Raw genomic sequence first — 11,441 nt, 5'->3', positions numbered from 1 at the left:
TGGCAAAGTCTGGGGACAATTTCGTTCATCTGGTACCTTGTGGTAGAGGCCAGGGATACTACTATCCACCCGTCATCACAGAACCAACCGCGCCACGGGCAACGGTGCTGAGGGCGAGGCCCTGGCTCTCTGAGCGAAAGCTGAGCCCTCGCTTTCTAACTCTAAGGCCTGACGGGCGCCTAAGGGGACACGGTACCTGGCCACGAGACCTCCCGCGCGCTCACGGGCTGTGAGATCCTCACTCGCCGGTGGAAGGTTCGGGGCCGCGCACAGCCTGTCGGGAGCACGCGGCAACCGCGGTCAGTCAGAGCCGCTTCCCGCGCTGAGCTTTGTTGCGCTGGGCGAATATACGTCACTTCCGCCGCGAATCCCCTCCCCCCCTTCCCCCCCCCCCCCCCCCCCCGGGACCGCCTATCGTCCCGCCCTCAGAGCGTCTGTAACGCAGGGCAACCGCCCCTGTAGCCCGCCGGCGGGGACTAAGCTGCCCGGGGCCTTTCACCCCGCTGGCCCCTCAGGAGGGTGTGAGCGGCCGGGCCGCTTCCCGCCTCCGGGTCGAGGCCCCAGACTACTCCACCGGCGGCAGAGCGAGACGCCTTGCCCAGTTGGGAAGGGAGCTGCCTTCTGAGGCGCGGAGGTAAAAGGGAGAGGCGAAGCTGGGCCTGAAGAAGAGTGGGCAGGGTCTGGGGGAGGGGGTGCGGAGGGGGTGGGACAGTGGGAGGAGCCGCTGAAAGGGCGGAGCCCTGTGAGGGAGCGGCCCTTGGAGGAAGGGGTGGGGCTGGTGGGGGGCGCTTCGTTGGAGGGCATAACTATTGAAAGAAGGGAAGACTCTTTTGTGGCCCGGTAGGATGCTGGAGGAAGGGGAGGGCCGAGAGGAGGAAGGAAGGAAGAAAGGTCTTGGAAGAAGGGTGGGGGGCCATGCTGTCAAGTCCCTGGGCTTTTGGAAACAAGTGGCGAGAGTTGTGTGTTTGAAGACTTGAATTTTCCTATACATTGTATGCTGTGTGAGAGCTGGGACGACTGGGGTTGCTTTACCATTTTACTACCCTTGCTAGGCAGAAGGAGAAGCGGGTGGCAGAGGATGGCAGAAGCGGGTGGCAGAGGTCAAATAGCAACAACAGCTCCATGGACATGAAAAGACCCCTGATGCTGGGAAAGACTGAAGGCAGGAGGAGAAGGGGTGACAGAGGATGAGATGGTTGAATGGCATCACCTACTCAATGGACTTCAGTTTGAGTAAATCACGGAAGTTGGTGATGGACAGGGAGGCCTGGAGTATTGCAGTCTATGGGGGGGTCACCAAGAGTCGACAGGACTTAGCAACTGAACAACCACCACCAGTGCTAGGCATCTCATGGGCACTTAATGAGTAATGAATGTGACGGGAAAAAGCAGAAGAGTTGGAGACTGGGATTGGAGTGAAATGTTCTGATAGGGAGGGATGGTTGTAGAAACTGCGTTCCTAGGAATCATTCTATGAATAATCAAAGCTTCTATGCTCTGTGGGCATGTTAACAAGCATAAAGCACAGATAATTAACATGGTGGTTTAGTCACTAAGTTGTGTCAGACTCTTGCGACCCCATGGACTGTAGCCTGTCAGGCTCCTCTGTCCATGGGATTCTCCAGGTGAGAATACAGAGTGGGTTGCCATTTCCTTCTCCAGGGGATCTTCCTGACCCAGGAATCCAACCCAGGTCTCCTGCACTGGAGGCAATTTCTTTACCGACTGAGCTATGAGGTATAGGAATTGAGGGTAGCCATTCGTAGTCTGTTTATATGGATAAGTGATAGCAAAAATGTGGCAAAGATAATGGCGAAAAGAAAGAGTGTCAGCGTTCTTCAAAGTCACTAAGATGTCTCAAATTCCTCTCATGCTTTAAATCTCTGACTTCTGCTGCTGCTGCTCCTGCTGCTAGCCAGAGAAAACTCTGCTTTTAAAGGACACATATCATTAGATTTCCTGAAGGAGGGCATGACAACCCACTCCAGTATCCTTGCCTGGGGAATCCCCATGGACAGAAGAACCTGGTGGGTTACAGTCCTTGGAGTCGCAGAGTCGGACATGACTGAGTGACTAAGCACAGCACATCATTAGATTAGGCCCATCCCAGTAAACCAAGATTGTTTCCCTGTCATCAGGTCAACTGATTGGTACCCATAATTACATCTGTAAAATCCCTTTTGCCATGTAACATAACTTATTAATGGAATAGTCCCAGGGATTAGTATGGGAAATCTTGTAGAGGGAGGATTTGCAGAATTTAATTTAATACATTATCTTTTAGGAATAGTGTAGAAAAATTACTGCAGAAGTTTTTGTTTTTTTTCTTTTACCCAGTTTCAATGAACATAAATTATACACTATTAAGCGTACATTTAATGAGAATTTTGTCTTTGAATTGACTCAAGTATACTCTTAGTCTTTTGAAGAATGGTCCTTGGGACTTACCTGGTGTTGCAGTGAATAAGAATCCACCTGCCAATACAAGAGACAGGGGTTTGATCCCTGGTCCAGGGAGATTCCACAAGCCGCAGAGCAACTAAGCCCATGCACCACAATTCCTGAGCCTGAGCTCTAAAGCCTGCAAACCACAACTGCTGAGCCCTTGTGCTGCAGTTTCTGAAGCCCATGTGCCCAAGTGTGTGTATTACTGTTGTTGTTGTTTAGGTGCTAAGTCGTGTCTGAGTCTTTTGCCAACTGTGATGGCAAAATATGATGGCAAAGGTGGGGAATCACTGGCTTTTAGAAGTGACTCATATGATTTCAGTCCCGTTATTAGCGGAAATAAGTCACAAGGCACTGCTTAACTTCAAGAAGAAATGTAGATAATACTTCTCTATCTCCAAAAGGAAAAGGAAGCATGATTTTGGTGACCAGTAGTAGCATCTTGGTACCACACTGATCCGGTATCATCAGAGGTGATGTACGAAGCAAATGACCTTTACGTATATTATAAATGTTACTACCTAAAATAAGAACATTTGTGGTCTTTGAAAATAGAGTCCAGGGACTCTGGGAATGGAAAAGTCCTAGATTTGGGGACAGAGGAAGAGATGGTTGGATGGTATCACTGACTCAATGGACATGAGTTTGAGCAAACTCCAGGAGATAGTGGAGGATGGAGAAGCCTGGCGTGCTGCAGTTCATGGGGTTGCAAAGAGTCAGACACGACTTAGCAACTGAAGATAGAACTAAAACATTATAATTATTTTCTTAAAACTGTTTTCAATTTTTTATATTCAGAAACATTTATGAAAATACAAAATACAAGGTCCAAGAATAGATAGACAATCTCAAAGAAGTTGGATGAGTAACTGTTGAATATCCAGATATGAATCTGGAGCAGGATTTATTATAGATATTAACAAGCTGGTTTTAAAGTTTATTAGGAAATGTAAAAGGAACTATAATAGGTAAGACAATTATGAAAATGAAGAATAAAATGGAGAAGTCACATTACCCAGTTTTAAAAATTACTATAAACTATAGGAATCATTATGATATTGGTGAATGAAGAGACACAGGTCAATGGGCCAGAATAGGATGTTCTAAGATATACCCAAATAAACATCAGTTCAGTCGCTCAGTCGTTTCTGACTCTTTGCGACCCCATGGGCTGCAGCATGCCAGGCTTTCCCTGTCCATGATCAACTCCTGGAGTTCACCCAAACTCATATCCATTGAGTAGGTGATGCCATCCAACCATCTCATCCTCTCTCGTCCCCTTCTCCTCCTGCCTTCAATCTTTCCCAGGATCAGGGTCTTTTCAAATGAGTCAGCTCTTCACATCAGGTGGCCAAGGTATTGGAGTTTCAGCTTCAACATCAGTCCTTCCGATGAACACTCAGTACTGATCTCCTTTAGGATGGATTGGTTGGATCTCCTTGCAGTCCAAGGGACTTTCAAGAATCTTCTCCAACACCACAGTTCAAAAGCATTAATTCTTCGGCGCTCAGCTTTCTTTATAGTTCAACTCTCACATCCATACATGACTACTGGAGAAACCATTGCCTTGACTATACGGATCTTTGTTGGCCAAGTAACGTCTCTGCTTTTTAATATACTGTCTAGGTTGGTTATAACTTTCCTTCCAAGGTGTAAGCGTCTTTTAATTTCATGGCTGCAGTCACCATCTGCAGTGATTTTGGAGCCCCGAAAAATGAAGTCAGCCACTGTTTCCACTGTTGCCCCATCTATTTGCCATGAAGTGATGGGACCAGATGCCATGATCTTAGTTTTCTGAATGTTGAGCTTTAAGCCAACTTTTTCACTCTCCTCTTTCACTTTCATCAAGAGGCTCTTTAGTTCTTCACTTTCTGCCATAAGGGTGGTGTCATCTGCATATTAGGCAAAGTGTTCTTAGACATGACACCAAAAACATAATCCATTAAAAACAAAACCAAACCAAAATTTGATAAAACTGGTCCTCATTTTAACTTTTATACAACATATCTGTGAGAGTAGCAACAGAAGATAATGTCCTTTCGCTAGACTCTGCTGTAATATTGGTGTGTCTTTGCCACTGACCAGTGGTAATGAAGTCTTTGTTCCTTTCAGGAGCAGGGCAGTTCGTATTCTAAGTTACAGATTGGTTAGGGTGTCGAAGCTCCATTGAGTTTGCCAGATGTCTTAACAAAGAGGCATTTGGTAGTCTCTGTACTTCTCAGTTCATTAACAAATGACATCATCACAACGTGGGGTCAGAGATCCTAAAGGTAATGTCTGTGTTTTTTCTTTTCCTCCTGCATTTCCAACACCTTCTTTTGTATTCAGTAATTTCATTGAGAAGGCCGTAAGTCCTTTTACTTAGAGTAATTGGCCAGTTATTTATGGAGTATCTCCAAATCTTCCCCTGTGGTTCAGCTGGTAAAGAATCTGCCTGCAATGTGGGAGACCTAGGATCAATCACTGGGTTGGGAAGATCCCTTGGAGAAGAGAAAGGCTACCCACTCCAGTATTCTGACCCAGAGAATTCCATTGACTGTATAGCCCATGGGGTCACAAAGAGTCGGACACAACTAGGCGACTTTCACTTTCACTTTTCCAAATCATTTTTGCAAACTATATTCTCCATTTTTTTTTCTGATTTTCTTCCCCGCCTTTTGGTACATCTCTTCTCTTTAAGTCCCTGTTCAAGGTCTTTACCCCAGTTAAAATTATCCAAACCGTGTAATCTGTTCTTTGATACATTTATTCAGTTTGCTTAAGATCAAAATTCACGCTTTGCTCATCTCCACTGTTATCCCATGTTTTATTTCTTAAACCATTCTGTTAACATGATGGCTTAAAAAAAAAACATTTTATTATGGAAAATTTCACAGTGACCCAAAAGTAGAGTGAATAGTGCAGTTAACCTCCATGTCCTCATACCCTTCTACAACAAACAGAATTTGTGGCTTTTTGAATTTCCTCATTCTCTCTCTAACCACAACCAACCACCCCCACCTCCTTGCAGGATTATTTTGAAGCAAGTCATAATGGCTTATGTTCAATTGGTAAAATAATAAGCTAGTTTACAGGCTTTTTTTTTTTTTGGCTGTGCAAGGTCTTAGTTACAGCATGCAGGATCCAATTCCCTGACCAGGGATTGAACCCAGGCTCCCTGCATTGGGAGTGCAGAGTCTTAGCCACTGGACCACTGGGGAAGGCCCCTACTTACAGGGTTTTTGCTGATCATTTTCTTCCACTGCTGTTTAGTTTACATGCTGCTAGAAAAGATATTTTCTGTATCACACTGAATTTCTCATAGGCTCTGTTTCTTAGACTCTCACTCATCTTTTTTTAAAATTATCATTTATCTTCTTTATTTCATTTCTAAATATCTTAAGTTCCTTTGCCTTTTCATCTTGAAAAGCATCAGCTTTTCTTTGGGTTTATTCTTGTTTATCCAGACATCTACTTTTGGGGCTTGGATCTCAGTCAACATTTTCTTCTTTGTATATTTTTTGGTTCTAGCCACTTCAATAGCATATGTCATAGAATTTAATATCTTCTGGCATACATGTGTGTGCCTTCCTGCTTTGTACTCCAAATCCAATTTTCTAGTTGCATCTGCAAATGCATTTTCCCATGGGAGCATTTTCACTGTGATCGTTGTGTTTCTTTGATGTGATTTTCTTGGAAACATATGGATTTTGATGTATGTTTTATACTAGTGACTCTTAAACCAAATCAGATTGTAAAGCTCTGTGGAAGTCAAGAAGTGGAAGAACATGAGCTCTGATTTACTTCAAATCTATAAACAAGGCATAAGTTTACCATCAGAAAATCAGTATTATACCACTGCAGATTTTTGCATTCCAAATAGAAGGAAAACTGCATGTAATTGGTAAGAAATCACATAGCCACCCTTTTAGTTGACCTTTGATTGCTTTTTGCATATTTTTGCTTTTTCATCTTTTACATGAGTTTGGAAGATAAGAATGACCAATGAATCTTTTTTCTTTTAAATAAATCCAGGTGTTTTATTTGTTTTTTGCCACACTATTCAGCATGCGGGATCTTAGTTCCCTGATCAGGGGTAGAACCCATACCCCCTGCAGTGAAAGCTCCAGGGAAGTCCTAAATCCATAAGTCTTTGAAATTAGCCTTATATTTTATAATGTCAATAGTTGGCAATGGATGGTTTCATAATATTTCTTCTGTCTATTCCTGAACATGTCTTGACAATGTTTCACCTGAGTTACTGAATTGGTTTTTTAAAAGAAACAAAGCAGTATTAAAAGCTAAGTTCCATTTGCATTTTAAACCACAGGAAGAAGATGTTAAAGACTTTAAGCAACCATCACAGTAATGGATTTCGGTCACAAAAATGAGACTGAATTAGAAAATAGTGAAAATTATGAAATTCAAAGCACAGAAGAAACTGAATTAATCTATACTTGTCCAGATGAAAGAAGTGAAAAGAATCATGTTTGTTGTCTTCTCAGTGTCAGTGACGTTACACTTGAACAGGATAAAAAAGCCAAAGAGATTGTCATTGGAACTGGATGGGAAGAAGCGGTGAGTATTTTCCTGAGTTAGGTCTTGTGCATGTCAGGGTTTTGACACAAGCCTTTTACTGTTTTCAGAAATAGTTACTGTTGCAAAAAAAAAAAATGTGTAAGCAATGAAACATAGAAACCTCTGAAACAGAGGTAGAATATTAATGATGATAATAGCAGTACCTTTTGAGTATTTATGACCATTCTGTATGGGCAGGCACAGTACTAAATGCTTCACATACATCAATTCATTCACCCTCTCAGGTGTTATGAATAGCCTTACTTTTTGGAAAAGGAAACCAAAGCACCAAAAATGAAATGTGTCAAAATCTCCCAGGCGGTGGTCAAGGCAGGAGCTTGAACCGAGCTTTTCTGGACTCCAGAACCCAGTTCCCTTAACTCAAGCTACCTAACTTAACTCCTGCTACTTAACTCCCCAGGAGACCAGAGATTTCTATCCTGGTGGTTCTACACAGAACCCGGTGGTTTATTCTTAAACTATTCTTAGAATCAATGATGAAATATAGTTTTAAATTTAGAACTGTAAGGGAATTGGTCTGATTGCTTGGCACAGCTAGGGCGGGGAGGGGAGAGGGTTGTTTCTGGATATACTGGGGTTGAGGCCAGGGTGCTGCTCCACATCGTAGAATGCCCGGAGTGGCTCCCACCACAGGAGATGCTCCAGCCCTGTGTCAGTTCGGGCTGCTATAAGAGAATACCATAAGCTGGGCAGCTTCAGCAGCAGACATTTATTTCTTACAGTTTGGGAGGAAAGTTCGAGATCTGGGTGCCAACATGGTCAGGTTCTTGGTGGGAGCCATATTCTTGGTTATATCCTCACACAGCCTTTCTTGGTGCAGGCAAGCGCAGTGAGCCTGCAGTACAAGAAAGCCTGGCAGGCAGGACAAGTATGGTTTTGATTTTATTTTAATAGTTCTGAATTTATCTTAATACACATCTAAAAATATATATATAATCAGCACGTCAGTGTGCTGATAGATACTATCGCTTAGTATTTTAGTGTTTAAAAATACTATTAAAAAAATAAAAATACTATTACAAATACTGTGGCGTAGTAGGAGGCTAAACCAAGCATGAAAAGTTAAAACTAAAATAAATTAAGTCAATCTGAAGAAAAATATTGATTCAAATAAAGTCAAAATGGGGATGTGGCCACAGTGGGGGCAGCTAGGCTGAGAGTAACACACTGCTTTATCTGCAGGTCCGAGGCTGGGGACAGATTTCTCCAACTGCCTGCATCTGGCCCAGGAAGAAGCTTAAGAAGGCGAGGGTGGGAGAGAGTGCCAGCAGCTGCTTACTCTGTGTCAATCTCTCCCATGGGAGCCTGGAGGCCAGGCTTCAGTCGGAGGCAGGGAAGTTGGAGTCTGGGGCTTCAGCTCCAGCTCCGGCCGAGGCCGGCCTGGAGAAGGATGGAGGCAGCCTCTCCCAGACCCCAGGAACCCCCCCAGGCCCCACTATGGCCTCTAGGGAAGTTAATAAGATCTGCTTTCCCACCTACAGTCAGGGAGAGAAGAAAAGTCTGCAAATAAAAGAATTCATTTGGTGCCTGGAAGACTGGGCCACCCCAGAGACTGTTAGGGGCAAGGACCCCAGAAGGCCCTGGAGAGGCACTGACAGAATTCTCGCCGCCTCAGACTCCCTGACTTCCAAAGCCCTTTTAGTCCTCCCTCCCTTAAAGTCTTCGCCTGCAAATGGCTTGGATGTCCTGGGTAAGAAGACTAAGAACTTTTTCTTGTGGCCAGAAGAGAAGGGACTAAGTGTGGAAAAGGATGAGTGTGTGACTTATGCCTCTGGAGTGAAAGCAGTTGATGGGGCAGGTGAAAAGCAGCCCACTGAGCTGGCCAGGCACCACAAAGTCAAGGAAACGCAGCCTTTCCTCAGCCCGGCGGCCCGGACGCCCCTGCTGGCTGAGCCTGAGCCCTGCTGCCTGCACTGGTCCCTCCTGCCTGAGAAAAACCTGGTGTGCCCTCCCTGCTATCTTGCCACCTTCCAGCTTTTGCAGAAACAAGGAGCGAGGAACTATAAAGCCAGACTCAAAGCCAGGGAGCCCAGACCTCCCACGAAAAGCCCAAAGCGCGTCCTCACAGAGACCAAGCAGGAAAACAGGCCCCAAATGTTGGAGACCAAAGTGTTCTCAAGACCTCTCTTGCCGTCCCTCACAGTGAGCAGAGTTGTTATTCCCATTTCCACTCACAGACTCCTTTGAGCTGCTACAATATAATTCCCTGGGAATAAGCAGCGTCTGAACGTGGTTCATCTTCTCTCCCCTGTCTCCCTCCTGCCCCACCCCAGGCTCTTTCTCTTTCTCCTTTTCCTTCTCTTCATCTCGCACACTCTTCTTTCCCTCTCTCCCCTGGTCCTTTTTTGGTAGTAGATCGGGGACAGCTGAACCTTGTAGTATGGATTTTGATGTACTCTCAAAACCTCCACATTTTTGTGTTACCTGCTTCTGTTGCTTAGCCATTTACAAAACGCACACTGGTAGTGCCAGTCTCAGCCTCAGCCTGGCTTATCTGTGCCCTGGGAGACAAGTGGACGGTGGGGAAGCTGGAGGGCCTCCCTCCGGGGTTGCCCCCAGGTCAGCCCCCGAGCCAGCTGGCAGGGGCTCTTTCTGCCCCCTCAACCCCAGTGCTTCGAGCCAGGCATCCTGGGCTTGTTGAGACCAAATTCTTTCCTGCTCTTTGAACCTGGCAGATGGTCTATTGGTTGCCACATTTTCTCTTGCAACAGAGATCTGCTTTAATTGAAACAGTGTTGTAAGAGAAAATTCCAGCCTCTGTCCAGATGAATTTCATATGTTCAGGGTAGCATATCCTTATATTGATATTAGATGGATGGATGTGCCATATCCATTGTATCTTATGTGTCCCAGATTTCATATACTTAAAGCCTCATGCTAGTTCCTGTGTCTGGAAGGTTTTGGCTACCTTTATACAAAATTCATCATTAGAGGCAGATTGAGAATAATTATTATTTTTTAAATGTCACTGTGAAAAAAAAAAGTCACTGTGATTATTGGCACACATGCTTCTTCCAGTCTTACATCTACTGTTTGGGAACTCGACAGCCCCAGACAGAGTATGGAATGGAGGTGTGACTTTCTTCCTTCTTCCATCTTTCCTCCCCACTTATTTTACCCCAGTGCACACTTCCTGAAGTTGTGTATAAATAAAATGTTTGTAAATAAGTTATATTTTAAATGTGAAGTGACAATGCTATGCAGAGAGATGCTCTGAAGAACCATTTTGTAATGTGAATAACCATTTAGTGCTCTGTAATTACGTAGTTTGCATTTGCTTAAAGTAGATCATACTTGAACTGTAGGCTTTCCATCTCCTAAGTGATGGGCAGACAGAATATATGGCTATTTGTAAACATCTGCTTTCCATAACTGGTCTTTGTAATGTCTTGTCTGTTTAAGTTTAGGAGTTTTGTTGGTTTGTCTTTACAAAACACCAGAAATGCAGGAATGATTACAGTATAATCGTCATTGAAAGGTGTATTTTGCCTTTTGAGGTTGGACACTTTACAGACTAGAAGCAGTTTTCAGGTTCTACTCACCCTTTCTTGTCTGAATGAAGAAACCATCTGAATTCATCCCCAAGAAGAGGTCCCAATTTCCCTCTGTGTCTGCACACTGGGGGTGTTGGACCCAGTACTGCTTGGGCACTGTCCAGCTCTGGCAACTGCCTACCTGAGTCAGTGGTTTTTTTCAAGTCCTCCTTTGTAGGCTGCAGAATAATGAATAAGCTCACTATGTATACACCTGTCAAAGTGTCTGCTTGTGAGGGAAAAGTATCTACCAGTATGAACGAGGGACAAAGCTCACCTGCTCAGCCCAGGGGTATTTACCAGGTGAGATCTTGCCACAGTTTGAACTGATGCAAGTTACAAGAGAATGCAATTTTTTTTTTTCCTTAAGAAAAACTCACTGTTGAGATAAGGGTTATACGTTCTATACCTTTGGGGATAAACATATAATAATTTATTGAGATTTAGTTTGAACAAAGGAAGGACCCAAATTTAAATATTTGTTGTTCAGTCGCTTAGTCGTATCTGGCTCTTTGCAACCCCATGTCAGTTTTAGTATCTTTAAAAAATTTTTTAATCAACTAGTTTTTTTTTTAAATTATGAAAGCATCTATTTCTTTAGGTAATTATTCAAATACCTGATAAAGTCCCTCTGGTATCTTATTTGTATTGGCCGAGGAAGTTTGGTTTGCTTTTCTGTGGACAAAGTCACTCTTGGCCTTGTCCCAGTTTCTAGTCAGATTAAATCAGGACGTTCAAACTGGTCTTTGATATCCAAGTCTAGATAAAGGCTAAATGTTTACTGGAATGCGATAACAAAAATCTAGGTCAATAACAAAAATCCTTCCATTTTAAGGAGGTAGCATGTTATAATTCAGTGCCAATGACTCTCTTCCTACCTCCAGG

The 11,441-nt window shown here is 43.9% G+C and overlaps 1 protein-coding gene across 3 annotated transcripts; it reads left to right on the top strand.

Moving 5' to 3' along the window:
• Positions 1 to 446: 446 nt before the first annotated feature.
• On the top strand, positions 447 to 10,379 carry C2H16orf46 (chromosome 2 C16orf46 homolog). Of its 3 annotated transcripts, none has more exons than XM_065925084.1 (3): positions 447 to 634; positions 6,755 to 7,002; positions 8,206 to 10,379. In XM_065925084.1, exons 2-3 carry the CDS (start codon positions 6,793 to 6,795, stop codon positions 9,208 to 9,210), a joined length of 1,215 nt encoding a protein of 404 aa, XP_065781156.1. In that variant the 5' UTR covers positions 447 to 634; positions 6,755 to 6,792; the 3' UTR covers positions 9,211 to 10,379. The 3 variants fall into 3 exon arrangements, with proteins under 3 accessions (XP_065781156.1, XP_065781158.1, XP_065781157.1); XM_065925086.1 differs by lacking the exon at positions 447 to 634 and adding an exon at positions 2,902 to 2,918; XM_065925085.1 differs by lacking the exon at positions 447 to 634 and adding an exon at positions 6,205 to 6,328.
• The last annotated feature ends 1,062 nt before the right edge of the window (positions 10,380 to 11,441 follow it).

The sequence above is a fragment of the Muntiacus reevesi genome, chromosome 2 (genome assembly GCF_963930625.1).
Source record: "Muntiacus reevesi chromosome 2, mMunRee1.1, whole genome shotgun sequence".
Lineage (NCBI taxonomy): Eukaryota > Metazoa > Chordata > Mammalia > Artiodactyla > Cervidae > Muntiacus > Muntiacus reevesi.
This window is presented reverse-complemented; position numbering and strand designations above follow the sequence as displayed.